The sequence below is a fragment of the Papaver somniferum genome, chromosome 1 (assembly GCF_003573695.1).
Source record: "Papaver somniferum cultivar HN1 chromosome 1, ASM357369v1, whole genome shotgun sequence".
Taxonomy (NCBI): domain Eukaryota; kingdom Viridiplantae; phylum Streptophyta; class Magnoliopsida; order Ranunculales; family Papaveraceae; genus Papaver; species Papaver somniferum.
Genome location: NC_039358.1, coordinates 152,676,146 through 152,701,711, shown reverse-complemented (window position 1 = coordinate 152,701,711; position 25,566 = coordinate 152,676,146). Strand labels below are relative to the sequence as shown.

The 25,566-nt window shown below is 35.7% G+C and overlaps 4 protein-coding genes across 4 annotated transcripts; 1 reads left to right on the top strand and 3 right to left on the bottom strand.

Moving 5' to 3' along the window:
* The first annotated feature begins 7,458 nt into the window (after positions 1 to 7,458).
* Positions 7,459 to 8,752, top strand: LOC113304756 (fatty acid desaturase 4, chloroplastic-like). The gene has a single exon (XM_026553900.1). It carries the CDS (start codon positions 7,545 to 7,547, stop codon positions 8,460 to 8,462), a length of 918 nt encoding a protein of 305 aa, XP_026409685.1. The 5' UTR covers positions 7,459 to 7,544; the 3' UTR covers positions 8,463 to 8,752.
* Positions 8,753 to 8,914: 162 nt separating this feature from the next.
* Positions 8,915 to 11,414, bottom strand: LOC113304763. Its single transcript, XM_026553905.1, has 2 exons — positions 11,171 to 11,414; positions 8,915 to 9,351 (listed from the first exon to the last, which is right to left on the bottom strand). Exons 1-2 carry the CDS (start codon positions 11,310 to 11,312, stop codon positions 9,068 to 9,070), a joined length of 426 nt encoding a protein of 141 aa, XP_026409690.1. The 5' UTR covers positions 11,313 to 11,414; the 3' UTR covers positions 8,915 to 9,067.
* A 1,181-nt stretch (positions 11,415 to 12,595) lies between these two features.
* On the bottom strand, positions 12,596 to 15,093 carry LOC113304747 (40S ribosomal protein SA-like). The gene is made up of 5 exons (XM_026553893.1): positions 14,868 to 15,093; positions 13,900 to 14,162; positions 13,586 to 13,783; positions 13,175 to 13,376; positions 12,596 to 13,050 (listed from the first exon to the last, which is right to left on the bottom strand). Exons 1-5 carry the CDS (start codon positions 14,989 to 14,991, stop codon positions 12,959 to 12,961), a joined length of 879 nt encoding a protein of 292 aa, XP_026409678.1. The 5' UTR covers positions 14,992 to 15,093; the 3' UTR covers positions 12,596 to 12,958.
* A 704-nt stretch (positions 15,094 to 15,797) lies between these two features.
* LOC113304736 (SNW/SKI-interacting protein A-like) lies at positions 15,798 to 18,397 on the bottom strand. The gene is made up of 2 exons (XM_026553883.1): positions 18,244 to 18,397; positions 15,798 to 17,828 (listed from the first exon to the last, which is right to left on the bottom strand). The coding sequence occupies exon 2, from the start codon at positions 17,818 to 17,820 to the stop codon at positions 15,997 to 15,999; it is 1,824 nt and encodes a 607-aa protein (XP_026409668.1). The 5' UTR covers positions 17,821 to 17,828; positions 18,244 to 18,397; the 3' UTR covers positions 15,798 to 15,996.
* Between the last annotated feature and the right edge of the window lie 7,169 nt (positions 18,398 to 25,566).

Sequence of the window (25,566 nt, the reverse complement as noted above, 5' to 3'; positions counted from 1 at the left end):
TTTATGTTTATCTCTTAACATTTGGTGAATTTTGTCCACTATTACAGTGGTTTTATCTCTTCTGCTAAATAGGTTTATTTCGGCTTTAATGATCGTTTTTGGTCACTATGAGGGTTTAAGATTACTTGAGATGCCTTCCAACAAAGGCATCATTTTTGTCTCCAACGACGAAATCTTCATCTTTGGATTAACCGACAACGAAATCTTCATCAATGATATTTCTAACGACGGAATCTTCATCACTAGTTTTAAGAGACTTGAGCAAATCACTCCAACTTTGGGAACATTTCTTTATGAAGAAGAAAAACAAACAAAATGTTTAAAATTTAGTTCCGAGAAAAACCATTAATCCACCGATTTGATCGTTTTTTACTCATGCTTGTATTCGTCATAGTCCTTTGATCCTTCTCTTTTATCTTGTCGGATTTTATATAGCATATTTTTATTTGTCTGTATTCTTTAATTTTCCATTTTAAACTCAGTTAACCTTTAATATCTTTTGTTTAAAAAAAAGGTTCATAAAACAAAACAAACTATATCAAATTACACAAACTGTCCACTCTGTCAACCCAACAGAAGTACAACACAATATTAATTAAAAAAAGTACAAGGGAATAATTAAACTTCAAGAAATGCCCTTCATCATGATATTTCCTGCCCACCGTCAACATCCTTTTGCAAATTAAATCTTAGAAAACTGAGACTTGTGAGTTGCTGGGAGATTCAGATTAAGAAAATATACTGAAAGCCGAGCGTGGTACAGACTACAGAGTAAACAAAAACACAATTGATGGGGTTCACGATGGATGAACTTCCTAGTCACCATCCAAGATTTCATGGAAAAGTTCAATGTCATACACCTATAGGCTATATGCAGTGCAAACCTCCAATTGGTTTAGTCCGAACCTATTATCAAGTAAACATACTTCGTTGTTGTATTGTCTCGATCTTGTATCCATAGTCAATCACACAAGTTATCTTGTTGTTGTATTGTCTCGATCTCGTATCCATATACGATCACACGAAGTGTGAACCAATTAGTTGTATTGTATCGACTCAGGCCATAAAAAATCACTTTCGGAGAAAGGACTTATAGGTGGAAAAGTTTTAGATTGAGGTATATTTGAGCACCCTCGTCTTTTCACTTAACAACCAATCTAGAATTAAACTTATCAATAGAGACATCGCCATTCAATTTTTCTCTTGAATATCCATTTACATCCTACAAGCTTAGCACCAGGAGGTAAATCTCAAGTTATCCAAGTCTCGTATGAAAAAGTTAAATTGTTCTCATCATTGATAGCCTCTTTCCAGAAAACAACATCTCTGGAACTCATAGCCTCAAAGAAGGTGTTAGAGCATTAATCGATTGAACCCACCAAGAGTTAGTATTTCAAGTTTAGTTCCAAAACTTGAGTCGCTTGATAAGTAAACTAAAGTCAACTTTGTTAGGTTAGAGTAAGAACAATATAAATAATGAGACTTTCTCTAGTTACTCACGAAATCTGAATATGTTAGAGCATTGCTCGGTTGAAGCCACCAAGCATTGGTGTGTCAAGTTTGGTTGCCATATTTTAGTTATAAAACTCGAAGCTGCTTGGAGGTTTCAACGAAGCAATGATCTAACATCGCCGTCTTGATTAATATCTTAATCGAGGAGTTTCAGATCTGGTATATCGGTGGATTACATATTTTAAACGAAAGATCTCTGACCTTGATTTTGTCATATACTTTGGTATTGTAATTGGAAAGTGAGTTTTGTTACCAAACAGATTTAATTCTTTACTGTTCAAGATACGATTCAAAGGAATCTTGTCTTACCAGTTGAAAGATTGGCAACTGAAGTTTTAATAATCATTAAGGAGATCGGCCAAATCTATTTATGAAGAGAACAATTGTTCTACTAGGATATCTAGTATAGTAACGTCTATTGAGAATTGAAGTTTTAATAGATGTTTCAAAACAAGAATATTACTAAGTTGGGTAGACGGGGTTTTAGATTTCTTGTTATCAACTACACGAAATTTCGAGTTTTATTTTTGTGTAGCGGCTTAATACATTTAGTATTCAAATCTGGACTAGATCCCAGGGTTTTCTACACAAGATTGTAGCTTTCCTCGTTAACAAAATTTTGGTGTGTGCTTTATTTTATTTTTGCATTATAATCTTTATTATAATTAAAGTTTATGCACTTGTAAGTTTGGTTACCTTCTTTAAGATAGTCTTTAATCTTTATAAAATCAAAAGGATTATACAAGGCGTCTCTGCATGGGTTGATCCAACAAGATTTGTGGTGTATTCGATACCCTAATCTTTTCAATAGGTTTTATAATCATCATTAACATGTATAACATATCTAGTAATATTAAGAATTTCATTCTTATTATCCTCTACAAGATATATGTATTATAAATTAAGCGCCATAAGCTTTCTCTGTTCTTGTTCTCTTACTCTTTATGGGTTCGATATCTTTGGTAGGAACTGAAATATGTTTGTCGTCTTGAGTAAGTTCAGAAGGTTCATCATTGTTATTAGTCTCTATGGGTTCTAAACTAGTAATAATGGCTTTTAACTGAGGTTATTTTGGAAACTAAACCTGCTTAAAATCTCAAAAGATTATGCATCTACATCTTCTATAATCTTTAAAGTGTCAAAGATTAAAAATTTGTTAAAGGTGATATTGTTAAGTGAAATAATCTACAAAAGCACATTAATAAACTATATTTCCTAACTTTTCTCTTTAGGATCAGGCTTTCTAACATATGCTAAATAACCCCAAATTTTAAATTTTTTCAAATTTGGTTTTTTCTTAAACCACAATTCATAAGAACAAACAATATTATTTTCCAAATGAAATTTATTCAAAATATAGCATGAAGGTAACATAGCTTCACCAAATAAAGAATTCGAAAAATTATAAATAATAAGCATGACATTAACCATCTCTACTAAATTTCTACTTTTACTTTCAGCAATACAATTTTGTTGGGGTGTATATGGTGCATTAAATTGATGAACTAAACCATGCTATTGACAAAATAATTTAAATTGCTTAAGATAATATTCACACCACAACCAGAACATAAAAGTTTAGATTTTGTCTTAATTGTGTGTCTACTTCTGCTTTTTATATTTTAAAAATATCAAAGACATCATCCTTGGATTTCAACAAGTAAGTGTAAGCATACATAATACAATCATCAACAAAAGTGACATAGTATTTGTTTCCACGATGAGTCGTATGACTCGTCAAGTTACCAATGTAATTGTGCACCAATTCAAGCAAGGAAAAAAAAAACTACTACAACTTTAAAAAATATTCTATGTATTTTTGCTTTCATACAAATTTAACATTCGGAAACATTATCAAAATTGCAATCAGAAATTAATTACTCCCTCTGTTTCTGAAAGACCGTCATCTATTCTTTTTTCGTCAGTTTCAAAATTGCGTCCAGCTTCTGTTTATATTCATACTTTTTCAATGAACGCTCTAATATACCCTTGAATTCTTTATAATCATAAATCCATTTTTAACGTGACTGAATCTAAAATATTAAAGAAATTAGTATAATTAAGGAAACAAATATATCATTCATTCCTTTTAAGAAAATACATTTAACTCTAAAAAATAAATTCCTTATAAAATTTGTACTTCATAAATTCGACATCTTTTAAATTTTCCTTTTATATTTCGTATTTATAACTCTCACAACAATTTTGGATAGTCTTCATTACTAGTATTTTTATTAAAATAAAATAGGTAAGTAACTAAGGGTAGTCAAGTAAAATAGTATGGTCTCCTTAATATTCTGAGAAAGTCAAAGCGGACTATCTTTGTGAAACAGAGGGAGTATATTTTTTCATGTTTTTAAGGGAACCATAATTCGCGTGTCCAAATCTAGCATGACAAAATCAACAAAGATCGGAACTATTATTTATTAAGCATGACCATCCCAATACATAGTATCCTTGTCCGACAAATATATCGTTCTTGGGCAATACAAACTTATCATACTCACATATATGTCACCTCGAATCCAGCCTTGTTAACAAGAACTCCTGAAATAAGGTTTTTCACAATGTCAGGTACATGTAACATATTAGTAAGACTAAAATTTTTGTCGAAATAAATGGGAGTTATACAACGTCTTTACCAACAACTTTGATATTTTGGTTGTTCGCTGAAGTAACTTCATTTGCTTCTCCATACAGTTCATATGTCTTGTAGAGTATTTTATCCTTACAAATATGAATGGTTGCACTAGTATCATACCATAATTCACTACTATGATCATCAATAGTATTGTCAACTTGCACTACACATGTAAGTTTTCCATTTTCAACGTCTGCATTCACTTCTTTTTTTGTTTTGTTTCTTTCGTTGACGATAGTCACGAGCATAATGGCATGGTTTCTTACAGAAGTAACAATTATCCTTCATCTTATGTTTCTTATTCAGAGTTTTCTTCATAAATTGAGCATCATTCCTAGATTTCAAAAAACTCTGAGTTTTCGATTCTTCCACACTGTTAACCTTAGAATAATTTTCAGTTTGTTGATTATCTTTAATTTCTCGTTTAGGAGAGTCCTTTTCTACACGAAGCTGACGTTGTAAATGCAAATTCGAAATCAATTCCAAGAAGGGTGAAGACAGGAGATATAATCATTGCAGGATATAACCTTTTAAGGTTTATAACGAATATGACGGTGTAAACCTTCTAAGTTATTTCTTATAATCATTCCAAGAAAGGTGAAGATAAGAGATATAACCCCAATAATAAATACAAATTCGGGATCAGTTTCGGGATCCGTAAGATGATTAAAAATGAGCAGAAGTTCACTGATCCAGACAATAATTGACTTAAAGTCAACTATCTTAAAGTCGATGAAGTTGCAATTCGGTAATTTCTTGTTGCTTGCTTTAAAATTTTGATATTGTTATCAAGCGTAGTCCATGTTGTTTCTGGTAGTTGCAATACTTCGACGGGCATAGTAAACATCAGTATCCAGAGACTTCAGGATATGACCACAACACATGAAATCATCTTCTTGACGTTCTTTCATTTGACCTTAGTTCATTGTTGTAATCCTCTGTTGCAGTAGGAATTTTTTATAATCCATCATCAAGAATATAGCACAACTTGATGGTAAAAAAAATTCACCATCTCTTTCTAATGAATAAATTTCTCACCATCAAAATGTTCCAAGCGGTTATACTCTGGTTCATAACTTGCAGTGATTGCGTAGTAGCGCTTGAAGTCTCACACTCCATTATCGAAAAATAATTGTCAAAAACTGTTGGAAATATATGCTAAAAGAGGGGATGAAACATAATACATGAATGTTGCACTTCCGCCTTCGGGGCTCGATTAAGATTTTTTTATAAAACTATTTCGACCGTTACCAAATAATTGGCGAGTACAAATAGGTGAGTGAAATATTTTCGTCAAGATACAATAAAAAAGCGCTTTAACAACATAATTGACTTCAAGGTTTATACCCATAGGCAATATAAGATTCTAATGATTCTTTTAGAAGAAAGAAAACAAAATTTTTGATGTTATTAAATGAGAATAAATTTTGCATATGTCCATGACACCTTCAATAGGCATCAAATGGTGGCTAATTAAAAAATCACGTATGTTCGAACTGAAACTGAATCCAAAACACGATTTTAGGGTCCATCCATTTCATACAACCATTTTATATAAAGTAGGGTGATAAAACAATATTATTGAAAATATCCAACAACATTGATCGTGGTTTACATCCAGTCTAACATACACTTTGTTTTGGTAAATTAATCTCCTTTATGAATACATGGTAATGGTATGAGAGATTTATGAAATCTATGATTATTGGTTGATCTAGACAAGCACTCCAATTGTTCGTGATTGCTAAAAAGAGATACCAAATTTATATAAGATAAAATAATCTTCTACTGAGTTGTTAGTAATCTGTAGCAGCCTTGCAATGGTTTAGTTGTTTTTTAGCTTTCCCTCTCAACAGTTGTGCGAAGTACTGTACTTCTACCTGCTCACATCTAGTTCGTATTGGCCCTAATCTGAACGGGATTTTCATTTCCCCTCTTTGTTATTATCTAGTTCTTTGTTTTAGTTAGGTTTATTTATGTTTATCTCTTAACATTTGGTGAATTTTGTCCACTATTACAGTGGTTTTATCTCTTCTGCTAAATAGGTTTATTTCGGCTTTAATGATCGTTTTTGGTCACTATGAGGGTTTAAGATTACTTGAGATGCCTTCCAACAAAGGCATCATTTTTGTCTCCAACGACGAAATCTTCATCTTTGGATTAACCGACGACGAAATCTTCATCAATGATATTTCTAACGACGGAATCTTCATCACTAGTTTTAAGAGACTTGAGCAAATCACTCCAACTTTGGGAACATTTCTTATGAAGAAGAAAAACAAACAAAATGTTTAAAATTTAGTTCCGAGAAAAACCATTAATCCACCGATTTGATCGTTTTTTACTCATGCTTGTATTCGTCATAGTCCTTTGATCCTTCTTTTATCTTGTCGGATTTTATATAGCATATTTTTATTTGTCTGTATTCTTTAATTTTCCATTTAAACTCAGTTAACCTTTAATATCTTTTGTTTAAAAAAAAGGTTCATAAAACAAAACAAACTATATCAAATTACACAAACTGTCGACTCTGTCAACCCAACAGAAGTACAACACAATATTAATTAAAAAAAGTACAAGGGAATAATTAAACTTCAAGAAATGCCCTTCATCATGATATTTCCTGCCCACCGTCAACATCCTTTTGCAAATTAAATCTTAGAAAACTGAGACTTGTGAGTTGCTGGGAGATTCAGATTAAGAAAATATACTGAAAGCCGAGCGTGGTACAGACTACAGAGTAAACAAAAACACAATTGATGGGGTTCACGATGGATGAACTTCCTAGTCACCATCCAAGATTTCATGGAAAAGTTCAATGTCATACACCTATAGGCTATATGCAGTGCAAACCTCAATTGGTACTACCCCCCCCCCCCCCCCCCCCCATGAAAGACCACACAATGAATTGGTGGATCGAGTATTGTCTACTCACCTTAGTTGCAAGTTATAAGTTGGTACGAAAGTCAGATTACAAATGTGATAAGAAGTGAAAGACCACACAATCTCTTCACGGCAAACTGCATGCAATTTTTGAAGTCTACTCACACACTCACTCGCTACGTACGTCTTTGTGTTACAAAACATGTGGACTAGTCTGATTTTCACAATTTGAGCAAGGTCTACTCCTATTATGAGGAGTCGTCTAAACACGCGAACTTCGTTATCCCACGCAACCACATCCCAAACCACACCAGACACATAGACGCCACACCCTCCCTTTTCCATCTCTTTACTTCATTTTATTTATCACCACAAAAATAACTCTACAACTTTCACAACCACTACAACTATTATGGTCTACTAGAAATCAGAAGGACTACTTATTTATCTTCTCACTTGAAATTTATTTCAAAACATAAACTCAAAATCAGCGTCTTGCTCTTCTTCGATGTCTATCTCACTTCAATACAAGTCTGTGTTTAGACATCCTCGCGACCCCCATAAATGCTGCCGCCAGCAATTCACTGCGCGCATCCAGTGCGCCGCCACTACTCGGCAATCTCGTAAACGTGATCAACAAGTAGTAGCTGCGGAAGAACTACAGTTACTTTCGTCAACTCCTCCGCTGGTGATTCCTACAATAACGCAGAAAAAGCCAATGTTGGATGACCCTGATTTGCAATCAACATGGACTCATCGCGCTTGGGTTGCAAGTGGATCCATTTCAATCCTCATTTCTTTACTGAAATCGGCTAATGCGGTGGACCCAAATTTGTCACTGGAGCCGGTGTTTGCTGGTTTAATTGGTTACCTGCTTGCTGATCTGGGTTCGGGTGTCTATCACTGGGCAATCGACAACTACGGTGATGCTACGACTCCTCTAGTTGGTGCACAAATTGAAGCATTCCAGGGACACCACAGATTTCCATGGACAATAACTAGACGTGAATTCGCCAACAATCTCCATGCACTAGCTCGTGTGATAACGTTTACAGTTTTACCTATCGGTCTCGTCAGTAATGAGCCAGTATTTAACGCGTTTGTGGGTATGTTTGGCGGGTGTATTATGTTTAGCCAACAGTTTCATGCATGGGCTCATGGAACTAAAAGTAAGCTTCCTGCGGTGGTCTTAGCATTGCAAGATTCAGGAGTACTAGTTTCTCGTGCAGAACATGGTGCACATCATCATGCCCCTTATAACAACAACTATTGTATTGTCAGTGGTGCCTGGAACAAAATTTTGGATGAGAACAATGTTTTTGAGGCACTAGAAATGATTCTGTATTTTAGGCTTGGAGTTCGGCCAAGGTCATGGAGTGAGCCAAATTCCGATTGGACTGAAGAATCTCTTCCTATGGGTCAATGATCACTAAATTCTGTAATCTCTTCATAATTAAGAGAGATTCATATTCCTTGATTTGTAATAAGATTTGTATTATAATAGATTAATAGCATATAATATAGCGATTAGTAATTGTTGCGGAACAGAAAGAAAATGAAAATCACCAAATTCAAAGATTAGTGATTCTTTCATCTTTTTTTCTGCTCAGTATTCTTTCTTTTGTTGCTTGAATGATGTCTGATTTTTGCACACTGGCTTATGTAAAAGTAGGATGCGGCCAATGCCTCCTGGCTTGACCACAGACTTTTCTCATACATAAGCCTGCCAGTATAAAACATTTATTTTCCTGAAAACTGGACCGCGAAATCGAAATCAAATTTGACTCAGTCCAGACTCCGTGCATATAGAAACTGGGCATCGATGATTAGGTCCTTCATGTGGAACCACAGTTTAAGAATTAGATTTTACCAAGAACAATACGATAAATAGATAACGATTTATTATCTAACTGGTGTACCCAAATATGTTTGCTGTATAAATTTCAATAGCTTATCTTCACAACTTCTTGGTATTCATAAAAACTAGATTGTTTTCCTCGACTATTTGTACTGTTCTTATCTATAATATTTTTAAACGCAGTACATTGGAACTTTTGCTGGCTGATACAAGAAAGGTCTGACAGTGGGTGAATAACCAGATGGAAGATTGTACGTGAACTTACTCCCTACTTTGGTGTCTCCATGATGAGTGCAGTAGTCATGGAAACTACTTATGGGTCTTGCTAAACATGCATCCCATCTATCACTCTCTGGCATTGTCTCTGCTACAGTATATATTCCATTAGAATCTGTAAATGCTTGATAATTGAGAACCTCCCCAGATTTTGTTAAGCATAGAACAGCTACCTCAGCACCTGCACGCCACGTAACCAAAATCCTAGTAAGTACAGATCAACATAGTCAAAAAAACATGCATGACACGACAAGAAAACAATGCATTGAGCCAAAAAAAGAAAAGAGAGTGGATAGTAAGAAATAGACCCTAAGAAAAATCTATATACTGTCATATCACAGCAATACAGTCCCACGCATAATATGATTCGCTGAAGCCTGGTATAGTAAGATACTGGTGATACAATTGATCATCTCATCTTTTCTACCTGTTTCTAGTATTCCTCTAAAATGCGAATTACTCCTTAGGATCAGCCCAACATCCAGCAAAAGGGAGAAGTATCCATAACCATAACACTTATCTTAATCACATTAGAATTCTTCAAAGAAGTGCCATGACATGTTAAATCAGCAAGAATGTATTCCAAATCGCTCAATCAAATCACAACAAAGAGACAGATGGTTAATAGATCACTAAAAGTCTTTCTTAAAGGACATCAACAGATCATAATCATAACTCGTTGTGAAACTGCACTCCAGTCATCCACCCTGAATCGATTGTATCATGATGAATGCATCACTTTCTAGGATAATCTTCTTTTAGTTATGATCAAATTGCTAATAGCAAAGACCTTGCATAATATGTAGGGACATATTTCTTGGAAAACCAGTCATTTCCACAACTTTTAGTTCTGCATATAACAGATCGAGAACATCTATAGACGGATTCACTGTCTATGTCAGACTTCTGACTAATCTATTGTATATGATCTTTTCTACATAACTACAAAACCAACAGAGTCAATCGCACATAACATGTTAGACTTAGTTCCGAGTAAAAACACTTTTCATTAGATACCAGACCTTCTACTATTCTAGTGAATGCTAAATTTCGGCAACCAAGCCAACAAAGAATGGGCTAAGTCTGCATCGATCCTAAAAGCAACATATCTCAAAATCACAATCTTACATTTTCTGGAAAAAGGAAAATATAGATATCTACCAGCAGTGTCTTTCACTCCCTTGCAGAGAAAAAAAATAATTTAACCAAAGCTCCGACAGAGAATTTTATATTTATCAAAAAAGAAAAAGAAACATCAAAAACAAAGTGACGGGGACATGCACCTCACCTCGGGAAAAACAAGAAAACAAACAACCCAAAGGGATAACAGATGAACTTAGCCTTTTATCCACAAGAAAACCTATAATTGGGCAAGCCCATCCTATCAGCACCAATATAAAGTGAAGGAAGGCAGGCAGCGGGAGATGGCCACCCCTTGCAATTGAACTTCACAGTCACTCAATTTTATTTTCCACCTCAATTTTATGAGGGACTATGCCATATTTCCCTATACTTTTTTTTTTCCGTGCTTAATTGTTTACATTTCATATAACAATTCAGTTCTCAACGGCAGACCTGTGAATGCATCCCTCAGATTTTGTTATTTTCATACCCTTAAAAGCAAATTTACATAAGTTTGACTACAATGATTGAACAACAAAACGATACCCTTTTCTTAGATACTGATCATTCAAAACAATACAGGAATCACAGTGTAGAAATGCATCCAAAATAATATCTTCTTAAAATTGTAATTGGACTGTTAAGCATAGGAATCCCAAATTATCCTATAGATACAAATAAATCATAATTCACATAAACCCTGAAATACGCCTCTAAACATATAGATACAAATAATCAAAAAATAAATAAGAAAATCCGGATCATCTAAACATATCAACTGGAGTCATCGATCGTGAACTACAATTTAAAATTTTCAAAAGAACAGATATTCATCAGAGGGATAAACTCTAAAAGTGATAGTTTTCAGAAGAAATTACCTTCCAGAGAATGATCTTCAGGTCCTACGAAAGAATCACCACATACATCACAAATAACTCTGCCATGAATTTCACCAGTCCAAGCTCTAACTCCGGACAGGAAAAGGATAAGACTCATCACAAATATTTTCTGAAACTCCATTCTCAAAGTTGATAGTGTGAATCGGTCAGTCCTCAATAGATTTGTAATTGAGAGATCCCCAAGTGAGCTTGTAATTATTTTGGTGTTGGATTCTTACTTTCCCCAAAGTTACTGACACATGAATTTGACTTGATAGCTGCCCAGTCAACCAAATAAACCTTTTTGTGCTTGCGCGTCGTTCTACCAACTCAACGAATATATATTTATTAATGTAAGTGAATTCGTCACTTGTGGATCTGTGGCGCAATGGTAGCGTGTTCGATTCAAAGGTTGCGTGTTCGATTCACGTCAGGTTCATTTTTTATTTTTTTTTCCTTTCCTGTTTTCTGCTATAGGTCCAACACACTTCAGACTATGAGAAGATTTTTTTTTTCAATGGCTTGGGGCATTATACAGAAGACAGTGGGGAAAAATCAAGTGTGCTGTGCTCGTGTTGTTTTCACTTCTGCATAAAAGCTTGAAATCGAGGTATTGTCTAGAGTGTATAGCCTAGTTATAACATCCATTATATCTATTACTTTTAAATTCTGTAATGTGGATTGCTTCAATTCAGTTTTGAGCCTCTTGGCTGCATCAAGTTATGTACATTGTCCCAAAGCGCAAGTGATGTTGCACATGTCTCATGTTCGACATAACCAATATTACGTCAGTCTGTTTTCCAGATTCTAGCTTTACAACAACCTTCGAAGTATAATAAGCTATTGATGCCAAATATGTTTAGCTTACTGGTCTTTTTTAGCAGCGAGTTCCAACGGGTGGTGCGTTTAAGTTAGACTGGGAGGATAGCTCTGGCAGTTGCAAAGGCCTGGAATATCTTTGTGAACATGTCAGCTCCCTTGTTAGAGGAATAACATCATCTTGGATAGGAATTTAAAAGGTCAAGGTTGCTAATTTTTGCTTGGTAAACCTTGGATCTCACAAACCTAGAGATGGTGTTTCCACCAGAGTGTTAGGCACTCATGGATACGTCGCCCCCAGGTAAGACACATCAGCAGCCAATTTCTTCATTGGTATTCTCTTTTGATCAATATCAATGTGCATTCTCTCTTCGAGATGAAAGTCCCTCTCTCTTCCCCCCTCCCTCTGGTTGTAGAGGTCATGGTTCAGGATATGAACGGATCAGGGTCTGGAGTGAAGTAAAGCTATGCATCCTATGATACACGGAGTATGTAAAGGGTAAATCACCATTGAATGGTCAACCTGTTGGGATGCGGGTTGGTTGAACATATACATGAATGTCCTACTAAGATATCCTTTGACAGAGGCGGCATCCAATAGGAGTTCGATGTTAACAGTTCCTTCATAAAAGTACGACTGACAGTTTAAACAATACCAAGTTGGACATCACAAACTCAAAAGGCAACATACTCCAGACATAAAAATGACGAGCAAACAAAAAAAAACAACCAAGGCTCAACAAAAAACCACTCATTAGCTACAATTCTCAAGTGTAAAGAAACTCATTCCCAAGAGGAAGGAATCTGCTACTAAAAATAAAAAAGGTTCAAGGTATGGAGCTAAGAAAACTAAAATATCTTTTCAACTATTAAAACAAAATTAGCTCAACAGAGAGAACAAGGTTCGATATAACACCCTGAGTTACATGGGAAAAGACCGGCCAAAAATATAAGACATTAATGCACCCCTCATTCCCAACTTGCAGCTGGAGGGACAACTGCGCCTTCAACTGGTGCGGCCACTGATTCCCAAGCTACATCTACTCCTGCAGCAGGAACACCTATGAATAAAAAACAAACAGAAGTAAGATCACAGCGTTATCACTACAATACTGATGCCACTAAAAACCTGAAACCAATTAAGAGAATGATGACTATGTACAGAAGATTGTATAGAAACCTAACCTGCATCAGTCCAATCCGCACCGGCAGAAAGGGCTGGAGCAGCAACTGCATCACCTCCCCATTGGGCGTCGCCGGCCCATTGATCATTAGCAAGCATAGCACCACCGTACTCGGTAACACCAAAATCGGGCACTGGACCAGCACCCTCATCTACTTCCTGGTCCTTGGTTTCCTCAGGCTCCCTGTAGAAAAATAGATCAACCTGCAAAGAGCAGTTGCTATGTAAGATAACTACTAAATAAAAGAAACCTTACCCAGTTGTTAGCGATTGTTAACCAAAAGAAACAAAACTTGTACTGTTTCAACTATTATAAAGTATATATTTGATGGGGAAAAAAAGAAGCAAATGACTAAAAATTTTACAGCTACACAGTATGTCAAAAAGGAATGAAATTAGCTGGATGTTCTTACCATCACATCCCACTTATGCCCTGGGAGAATGGTGCCACGCATTTGCAGAACCATCCTTGCCAACATCCAGAAAAGACAACCAATGCTGTTCTTTCCCTTGTTGTTAGCAGGAATACCAATATCAACATATGGCATTGGTGAGTCAGTGTCACAGAATGCAATTGTGGGAATGTTACCAAGAGCAGCCTCCTTGATAGGCTGCAAAACAGTAATAAACACAAAGATGAGATATTAAACAGATACTACATACAATCAATCAGTGAGTAATCTCAGCTGCCAAGCAAATTAAGCCTGTAGAAAAAAGAGAGGTGTACTTGATGGTCAGTTCTTGGGTCGGTAAGGATGAGAAGACGTGGCTCAGTGAAGGATTTCTGCATCTGATTGGTGAATGTACCAGGGGTGTGTCTTCCTGCTAGCGGCTGAGCACCGATGTAGTGAGCAAACTTCAAAACAGCCCTCTGCCCATATGGCCTAGCAGACTGAACAATGATGTCTTGTGGGTTTTCAATGGCAACAATGACTCTTGCAGCCATCATAAGCTTCTCCCATGTTTTTCCAAGGTTTATGATGTAAATACCTGTCAACCAAACCATTAATAATCTGAATAGCAAAACTATAACCAACCAACATATGTATATACTTTCACCAATACAAATAATACCAACATCAACCGTCATCATTAACATAACAAAAATACTAGCTATTCATGCTCTTTCAAAATATTTAGCAGTACAAGACACTTATAAGAGTAAAGGACATCATAAATGAAAAGCAAGAACACATCATCAATTTCGATAAACCAAGAAATCTAGCTTAAATGTTATCCATAGTGAACAAGGAACATTATCATTTGAACAGTCATTCCACTGTGTTAAGTAACAACAACCATCAATGTAAGCTAATTATCCATTTGATTTTCTGTGATGAACTCGTCTGTCTCTAATTGTTAGATTAGAGTGAACTGGTGACAGGCAATAAAATTCAGCAAATAGACGAACGAAATAAGATGTAAAAGTCCAGTACCAATTCTTGCATTTATATTACATACAGCAACATACATGCTGTATCCTACAGAAACCCTAGTTGAATCTCTAAAACATGTCATTCATTGGTTAAAAACCCTAACTAAATCATTTAGTTACAGAAACACTAATCCATCCTTTCACGCACAGATCTAACCACAGTGACATATTTTACGCAAAACCAAAACACCAAATCAAACTCCAGAAACTCTAAAAACATAACAAAAAAGAAGATTCAGAGAGGGGTTGTGTTTAGTTACCATCGGCTCTTCTCTTAAAAACGTATCTCTCCATCTGAAAATTTACATTTTTGGTACCGAGATGTGCATCTGCAGCTAAAAGCATCTGTATATCTTCTTCCTTTTGGGATAAAATCTTCGCCATGATTGCAGCAAATTAAGATTAGTTTCTCTTCTTCTTCTTCTGAGAAGAGATTTTACACGCTTCTAGGGTTTTACACAACAACAGAAGGAAAAACAGACGCCTTTAAGAATTTATATAAGAGCTTTAGGGTTCATTTTTTTTCTTGTGATGACGAAAATATCCTTATTACAAGTATTTGGAATTTTCACTTAGTCCTTTGATTTTGGGCCTTATCAGTGGCTCATCTGTCCGTTCACCATGGGTTAACCGGATGTCCTTTTTTAAAACAAATGACTCCAGCTCCAAAAGAATAGGTCCATCCCGCATGCGGATTTGATAAGCGTACCTGAGTTGTCGCATGGCTCATGGCTGGGCTGTCTCGGCCGGTTAATGGATGGTTTTGATCTGTCCTTAAGACTCCTTACTGCACAGACATGATTCTTTTGCTGGAATTTACTGTTTCTACTTGATTTAGTTCTTTTCTTTTCAGCACATTGTCCGATTCGTTGGCATGTTTTCATGATTGAATTTTGTTAAAATGGAATTTTCAGCACATGATCTACAGCAGCTGAAGCTTCGGTTAGGAAAGATATCGAAGGAGAATTGATAGCTGCTCGGAACTCGTAAGAGCCGTTAATGTTGTTATGGTAGCTTCTGATCTTCTTTTTAAAAGGCAATGCATTGATCCAGTGCATGCTCTGGCAAGACCAATACCTGTGTAAAGCTACTGTTATAATGTGCAGGAAATGGCAGTATCAATGAACATTAGAATGATGAAATTGGGTCATTCATGGCAGTTCAGCAGAAGATTTCTAAAAAGCAATAGATAAAGAGGGGAAAAAAATCATAACATGAAATTCTGACTTTTCCTAAATGAAGATAATTCATCATAAAACATTCAAGGTAGAGGTTACGGCTTAAAATAAGATAAAAGCATCAGTTTTATCCCTTACAATCCTTCCTGACTCTATTTCAATAAAACACAAAAGCAAACTAGAGGAAGATAGCAGCGAAAGAGCATGAACTCTAACGTCCACCCCTTTCAAACCCAATGCGAGTTCGACCAGACCCACCATCATAATTATCTCTGGAAGATCCACCACTTGCCCTCATTGTTCCTCCACTTCCAACTTTATCCAAAGTCTTTTTACCTCCCTTTACCTCCGACAAAAACTGATCCAACCCGAAGGGATCTTCCTCCGGTTTATCAAACTCGACTGGCTTATCCCTGGGACCTGCCCTTTCAGGAACACCCGTAAATCCTTTATCGGGTTTAAACCTATCTGTTTTCATAACCCTCTCAAGCTGCTCATCCGCACCTCCATACATTTCACTATCAGTATCTTTCCTTGGCTTGTACAAAGTAGAAAGAGTATTTTGTGCAGTAAACAACCCTTTATCATAAAGGTTGTATTGATCATCAGTTCCAAATCCAGAGTCCATTCCTTTCTCTTGGTTGAACAGTCTTTGATCGTACATGATTTCTCCGCCACGACCAGCTCCAGTATTAGCCATACCTAAAGCAACCTTTTCACTAACATCTCTATCTCTGTCTCTGGTAATCTTACTCTTCTTCCCCATTGCTGCATCCTTAGCTTCCAACCTTCTCTCTCTCTCCCTTTCCCTCTTTCTCTCCTCGCGGATCTTTTCTCTCTTCAATCGTTCTTCTCTCTCTTCCCTACTCTCTCTTGGTAACTCCCTATTTTTTTCCTTCACCCTTCCATAATCTCCTCTCATATCCTCACCATCATCACTCGTGATTCTGTCAGAAGCAGGCATAGGAACAGATGAAGGAGGTGGAGCACCACCAGTCCTTTCGGACCGAGCTTTTTGCGCCAAAGCCCGTAACTCTTGTTCCTTCCTTTCCTTTTCCTTTAACAACATTTCCTTCTGAACCTTTGATCTCATTGCCACTGCTTCTCTAGCCTTCTGCTCTGCAACATACAAAGATTCTGAAAGCTTTGCAAAATTATCATTAATCTGAACCTCTTGAAGACCTCTGCCATCTGCAGCCAAACGTTTATCCAGTGGAATCGTATAACCCTTTGGGTTCTTCCAATTTGATATACATGGTGGGATTTTCCAGTCTTGCTGATCTTTCACGGTTACTGGTCGAGGAGGGGAATGCATAACCGGCACAGGTGGAGATCCAGATGCCTTTGGAACCCTCTTGTGCTTGAATTTTGGTGGTTCAAGTGGGTCCACAGGCACAACAGACAGCGCAATTATCCTCTCCTTTGCTCCAGAATTAAAGGCTGCCGATTGTTGGGACGATCTATACTTGATAAATTTGGTATCAGTTGACTGTGAGGCAACATTCTTCGGTTGTGCTGCACTCAGTCTAACATTCACAATCTTCTCGAGAGCGGCTTTTGTACTCTGGGTCGTTTCCTCAATCTCTTTCTGCAATTCTTCATCAGATTCAGGCTCATCACCAGCAGCTTTCAAAACCTTAGGAACTAGGTCTCTGTGTGAGGAGTAAACAATCTTTGAAGCATTCTCGTGCTGCCTGACAATTGCATCAAAAGCAACATTACCATGAGCATCAACTGTGAGTGGTAAGATTTTAGACCCAAGCTTCTCTTGTCCACCTCTCCTACCCATGCCAAGCGGGTGTTGGGCAACATGAATCTCAGGAAACGCACCTCCATCACCAAAATCTTCAGGTTTACGGGGGATGAAGCCATCACGTTTTTGATAAGGAGGAATTATTTTAGCTTTAGCAGCAACCACAACAGCATCAGGTTCTGGATTGCTGAATCTTTGCTTAAACCATGGATCATTAGAGTGGTCATAAACAGTAGATTTTGTTGATTTTGCAGCCGGCAGAAGGTCTTTCAGGGCCGACATGGCCTAATCTGCATTAAATTAGACACAAAAACCCTTAGAGCAGCGACACAAAATCAATAAAGACGATGAACAGAAATTTCTAAATCGTAACAGTAATCGTGCTGCTCTTTTTAACAGAATTTGATAAACGTTCAAGCTAAAAGAATATATTGTTTTTGCTAATCCAGTAAAAAGGGATAAAGACGCTAACCCTAGATTGAACAACTAATAAATATAACAAGTTAAAATAAAAGCCCTAATTCTAGTAATCACGATCTGTTGTTTTTGAAGCTCTATACAGCTCAAACAACATCCCTACTATTGATAAAAAAAAAAAAATCCCTACTCGCTGGTAAAAAGAAAAGAAAAAATGATAAGAATTAAAAACAAAACCCTAGATTCAAATCAGGAAAACAAAATCAAAATAATATGAAGACTTAATACCTGATGTGTATCGCTTGTCTTTGATATCTCGGTTGCTTGAGAACTAAAAGTAAATCTCCTTCCTTTACTGACAGATGAACTTCTTATAGGCAGAATTTGGAGGAGAGAAAACCTCCGGGAAGACGAGGGCGGAAACGAAGGAGATGACGAAAGATGAGATAATGAAAAAATGAGCTTTAAACTTGACGGCGGCTTGGTATAAATCGGGTTAAGCCAGGCCGCCCGGCCCAATAGTAGATAACATGGTGCGCAAAGCCCATATTTTCTTATCGGTAGGCCCCAAACATTTTTGGGTTTTTGTAAGAACCATTTTTTAGGGACCATGATTTTTTTGGGGACCATGCTCTTATTAGGCCAACCTCCCTATATTTATAAGGGGTGTCCTAAGGTTAGGTAAGTACACATTTACCCTTTACTTTAATTTAAATTAAAACTAACCTAATAACTATATAAATCTAATCATATATATCTAATCTAAATGAATCTATTAACCAAAATCAAAATCAAAAACAAAAATACGGGGAATCGAAATTTTTTAGTTTTGAAAAAAAAATTATCCTCTTCTTCTTCTCTCTTTGTTTGACGTTCCTCGTTCGATTGAAAAATGAGTACCATCAAAATGAGTTGAAAATGGAAGTTGTAGAGGGAAGTTCGGTTAGGAATTATGTGAAAAACTTTGTCGAACTAACCGAACCTAATGGAAATGATGAACATGAAGAACAGTTTGGCTATTTCGCAAAAAACAAATTCCCAACCGAACCTTAATTCGGTTATGTCGCAAAAAACATTTCCCAACCGAACCTTAATAGTTCGGTTAGTTGCAAAAACATTTCTCAACCGAACCTTAGTTCGGTTAGTAGCAAAAATAATTTCCCAACCGAACCCTAATAGTTCGGTTAGTTGCAAAAAAACATTTCCCAACCGAACTTTAGTTCGGTTACATCGCAAAAAAAATTTCTTATCGTAAAAAAAAATTAATTTTTTTTATAACCGAACTATTTAATGGTCACACCAAATATAGAGTTCGGTTTGATCGCAAGGAAAAATTTCAATTTTTTGTAACCGAACTTCTTACTGGTAACTAATCATTACTAATCACTAATCATTTAGTTCGTTTTTGGTCATTAATTTGGGTAACCGGACTTAATCGCAAAAAAAATTAAAATTTCTCGCAAAGAAAATTTTCAATTTTTTGTAATAGAACTTCTTAATGGTAACTAATCATACTAATCCCTAATCATTAACTAATAACTAATTAATCATTAAACTAACACATTCAATTAAGGAGGGTAAGTTTGGTATTAAGAAAAACATTTAGATAAGGGGTGACTTAGGATTACTTATAATGTCTTGCCTAAAATAGAATCATGGTCCCCCACAAAAAAATCATGGTCCCCAAGAAATGGTTCTTTTGTAACACCCAAAATTGTTAAAATCCCCGCTTAACGAGTTGGGCATCATATTTTTTTATGGATATAATTGGTAAGGAAACTAAAAATCGCGCTTTGAAATTTTATAAATTTTATCTAGTTGGAAAGCTTTTAATGAGATCTACAAAAGGAGAATAAACGACAGTATCATATTTAAATTTTTTACGAAAAAACGGAGATGATAGTTCTTTTAGGAAAAAAATCGAAAACTGATTACATATTCGTTATGCCGCCACCACAAAAGATGCATAACACAATATGCAGACACCACAAAATACGCATGACATCTTGTGCACCCATATTTTGGTTCATGTATCCACGAATTTAGTTACGCAACCACTAAAACGTTGTATATGCTTGAATCCAACCGAAACAACAGACGCATAAAGAATTATGCAACCATTTTCTCGATTGTATAACAAGTTATGCATCTATATAAGTTGATTTTAGTGCGTACTGAAAAAATTGATGTGTAATGCAATATGCAGCCATATTCTATTTCACTGCTAATAAAAAAGATGTCGAATAATGCATTATGCATCCATTTTCTCGACTGCATAACAGGTTATGCATACATTTTTATAGGTGCATGACAGGTTATGAAGTCATTTTTTTCTGTTCTAACAAAAAGTTAATGCATAACGCGTCATGCAAACATTTTGTCAATTGTATAAAAGATTATGCAGTTATTTTTCAAGATTCATAGCATATTATGCAAGTACGGAACCACAAAAAGAAACACATGTGGCAAGGATACCCTATCTAGAGAAACGTTACACAATGCGATATTGTTGCATACTAGTACATTACAGTTCAATAACACCATCACAATCCACCATCTTCTTCCAGACTCAAGAAAGACTGATGATAGTCAAGCCATCCAGACACTTGAAAAAACACCTGATATGCGTAGTTTCATGTTGTTAGGGATGAAGTTGGTGTGTTCTTCTAACCCTTGCTCAGCTTCTTTCCTGCACAAAATCTCATACACACATAAAATTTAATCAAACCCATCTATCCTAATTTGAACCCAAGAACACCATGAAACCCATCTTCATACAATCAGTCCCTCAGTAGGAACTATGGATTATATGAATTAACAATCATTCTTAATCTAATGACTTTGATTGATAAGGGTATCATTGTTTTCCCAGAAGTGATTGGACAACCTTGTTTCTCTATACACAAAAATGTTTATGAAATAAAAACTTTTAAGAGATATGGATATGAAATATTCATTTCAACCATTCGTGTCTTGCCTTCTAGAAGCGCCTTATAGGCATCTCCTCCGAGTGAGACGTGGCTAACTTCTTTGCCAGATCTAATTCCTTCACATCTGCAATCAAGTCATCACCTCCAGTGATGGTTTTTGCTCCTTTCCCACTACTAATTTCTACTATCTTTCAAGTGATTGAATGAAATTAGAGCTGGCAAACATAGCTCAAAACTCGCGGGTTGGCCCGGACCGACCCGTAAAAATCCGCGCCCGGCTTGGCTGGTTTCTAAAAAAGCCGGGTTAGGATTGGAAAAAGCCAGCTTGTTAGAAAATGGGTTAGCCCGGACTGGTCGGTAAAACCCACCGGTTACCCGCCAACCCGTCTTTTACTTTGAAAATTATTCATTATAGGAAATCAACCAAAAATCCTTTAACAGTCACACATATATATATATAGCGAATAAAATCCATATCATATTCTGAATAATATGAACTTATATACATATTGCAAAATCCCCAAACAATAAAAACAGAACAATCAAATCAGATTCACCACCACCACCACCACAATAATATTTACAAGGACTGATAAGTTAAGTCTTTAATCATAACAAACTTTCATACCCTTAATTAGATTCATATCTAGAAAAAATTATGAATTTATTCATCATCATCGCGATAATTATTGTTATAAAATATGATCATCTCTCCCACTATAGAGGCACCGTCATATTCCAGACGAGATTAATTCATCCACTCCACATTCCATCAGAATATCAAATCCCCGTTAGCAAAAACAAACATTTGTTGCATATTATAGGTTGAATCACCCATGGTGAGAAGAAAACCAATGATTCTTACTTCCACTTCTTTGTGTGAAAGCCCTTTTTTAATCAGAGTGTGTGAGAGTTAAGATCACCAAAAAAGAAAAATTGAGCGGCGTTGTTGAGGGGATAAAGAACATAAAAATGAGAGAGTAGGGTTTGGTCTAACGATGAAGAGGAGTACTCTTTTATAGTGATAAATTAAGTCATCCTAGTTGTCAGTTTATCTATGAAACTAGGTGCTTTTAATCCAAGCAGGATACGAGGTCTGGTGGAAATGTTGTTAGCGAACAATCTTGGTGGTGTATGTTCGATCCTGGACAGTAATAATGTTTTTAGTTTTATCTAAATACCACCCACACTTTACCTAAATACCACCCACAGTCTAAAAACACATTAGTTGTAGACCTAATATAGAGGAGGTAATAAAAACTAACCTTCTTCTTTACTACCAATACGACAATCCTTGTTATCACCATTACAACTACAACTTACAACATCCATTGTTACCACCACCAACGTCGATGTTCATAAAATTAAAACTGCATAGGACATATCGATTGATTGAGTTGGTGATAAAGTTTCTAAATTGTACTTCGTTAAATTGGGAAGACCCTAATGTTTGTTCCTATTAAAATTTAATAAGAATTTCACAATAGTGAAATCCCGACTAAGATTAAATCTGAAACTTAGTTTATCTCTATCAAAAATTTAGACCTAATCCATAAAAAGAAATTAAGGCCTAACTTCACCTAAAAAATTAAAAACTTGATTAAGATGAAGATCAAATTAAAATTGAAACTTAAATCTAAATAAGGTTAAGATCTTGATATTAAACATGGTTATGTCGTAACTTGGAGGCGATGGCGGCAATGACTATCATATGATATGTGATCGGCAGTCGGAGGATAGTTAGAGAAGAAAGTGATTTTTCATTACCCACTTCATATTAGGTATAAATTAGAATAATTTTTTAATGTGGGTGGTAATTAGGAAATGTGTGGGTGGTATTTAAGTGAAACCATGTTTTTTACATGTTAAACTAACTTCTTTTGTAAAAAACGGGTTAACCCGTGAGCCCGCAATCTTTACCCGTTACGAGCGCGGTTGAATAAATGAAGACCCGCAAGCTTGAGCGCGTGTTAACTCGTACCCGTATAACCCGTAACAAGCCAGCCCGACCCGCCCGTTTGCCAGCTCTAACGAAAATGCACGAAACAGTTGATCATCCATAAAACAAAAAATGGGTTTTTAAGTGAGCACATAGGTCATGGACCAACATATTTACTATAGTGTTAGGTTAACTAACGGAGGATCCTTGCAAAACAATAACAACAACGAGGTTTTTTTCTTAAGACATGATGTTATATATGAATATTCATATTATGCAACACTTACTAATAAATTCAACTTATCAATTTATTGTTCTTATCGCTACATACAAATCCATTTAGCATGTCTGAGACATGAGCCTCATAAATCTCTAGAAGATGTATAGTGCGCCGTCATAAGATAATTCACTTATTTTATTCGAATTATCTAATTGGATATGGAAATATGAATCCAAAGGAAATGAAATTAAATTTAATAATAAGAACTAAATATTTCTGAATTAGGGTCTTTGAGAAATAAATCGAATAGTTACCGGCGTTTGTCGATGCATGTAAAACCCATTGTTGCAGACCTCCAATTCCTTCAGTTAACCATTCCCTTTGTTTCCAATTCTGTCTCGCATCATTTTCCTGTCTTGGTTCTCTGAGATGTAAACGATGGTGGTGATGATGGCCTTGAAAATTGAGATCTTCGTGTATCTGTATATGAGAGAAGATCAAATATCAATCTGCTATGCAATATCATAGCTTTTGATTTAGAAGGAAATTATCGCCAAGGTTAGTTGGAAATAAAGAGAAAAAACGAAAACACAATTTTAAAAAATTGGGTCTCTAAGAAATTTTGGAAGGGAGAATGGGTGCGCGCGTTAACTTATACCCCAGTGGGTTTTGGGTGAAAAAAAAAGTGAAAATGGATTTCGCAGTAGTTTTCACTATTTTGTATGATGAAATTAGAGCAACTTTAATGGGCACCATATAATTGTTTGGTTTGCCAGTCTAGGTGGATAGAAAACTATTCTATTAGGAAGTGGGAGAAAGGTTTATCGAGTTAGAATAGCCGGGCGGATTGTTATGGGATGGTCGGTCCATATTGGGACGAGTCTCGGCGTTGGATTTCCAACGGCTATTTCTTCCCCTATAAATATTCAAACATTCAACTCACACCAAAATTCAACCTTCTCCTAAATTTTTTCCACTATAAATCTTTCTCTCGAAATGTCTCTTAAGGTAATTTTCCTTTTCAGTGAATCCAAACTTGAGGATGTTGTAAATAAGATATGTGGTAATTTAAAAAAAATGAAAATGGTAAAAGGGAAAGATGTGTGCAAGTTTTAGAAGCTAATTTATGAAAATGTTCTGTTAAAAGGCGAAGAAAATCTCATGTTTTAAAAGTTAACAACCGAAACAAAGGGGAAACAGTTCACGAGCATGTTGAATCTAAGTTACGTCAAATGAAGAAAACCAGAAGGTCGAAGATTGTACTAGATTTTTATAAATGTAATTTTTTAAGTTCTTATTATTGTATAAGTCTATATCTTGTAAAATAAGTGGCAGTGATATTACTTAATGAAGATATTTGAACCTTAAATTATACTTCCATTTTATATCAAGCAATATTTATTATATTTTGACTTATATATATAGTAGCTTGATTTCATAACGACAACAATAACATCAAGCATTTAAAATGCTTAAACTCTCTTTTATCTTCTTCAATACTGGCTTGAGTCATTGGTTTTTTGAAAAACAAATAAACAACAAGTTAGTTAATATGATTTTAATTAAATTATGATGCAGTTGCTCAATGAGGAAGAGGGTATTAAGATGCTCACCAGTTATTCGTTGGACAATCCAGAATTATCACGGTGAACCATCCATAAAACTTATGTATAACGTTTGACATCCTTATCGATGAATGCAAATCCTAGTTCTAGGCTCTTGTTGTTTCTTAGATTTTCATGTCGCAACGCTACAAACCTTTAAACACTCTTTGTCGGGAATAGTGACTGGTCATATTTCTCAATATAATATGTATCCAACATCAGATAAGAGCAACATCTTCTTTCATGGTAAAGATAGGGAGAGTCCTTCGGGTGTAGTACAAATGTGATTGAGATGGACCAAATCTAAGGATGTTGAAACGACCTTTGTAAAGAAAAAGTTTGGCGTGAGTTTCCTTCAATTCATCTAGAGTTATTTGGATCACTTCAGATTCAGTTACACCTTTAAAAATTTCTCAATCAATTTCCCTTACCCAGTCAAGGAATCGCGTGACCTCGCGATTAATAGATTGAAAACGATCATACAAAACAGCAGCATCTCGGTTTCCGAGGTTCCCCATTTTATGAAACGAACATTGTGAAAATTTTCTGCCAATATAAGATGTGTCCGACAAGTCTTGGTCGTGCATAATATTTTGTACCCTATGAAAAATGTTTGCCATGCATATAGCTAAGTGCTCTTGTTCGGTAAATTTAAGACTACAAATTCTAGCAAACATTTTTTTGAGAATTTTTGGTACATAAGTTTGAGAATAAAAGATTAAGATAGATACGATGTGGTTTTGAAGTTGAAATCGTTTGAATTTTATAAGGTGTGGAATAAGAGCCGTTGGATGAGACTAGTCGTTGCCGGCTCAACTAAGGCCGATCGTCTCAATGTGAGACAAGATAAAAACCTTATTATAACAACTATATTTTTTCTTATATAAATGATAATTGCAGCCAATATTTTCAGTTCAA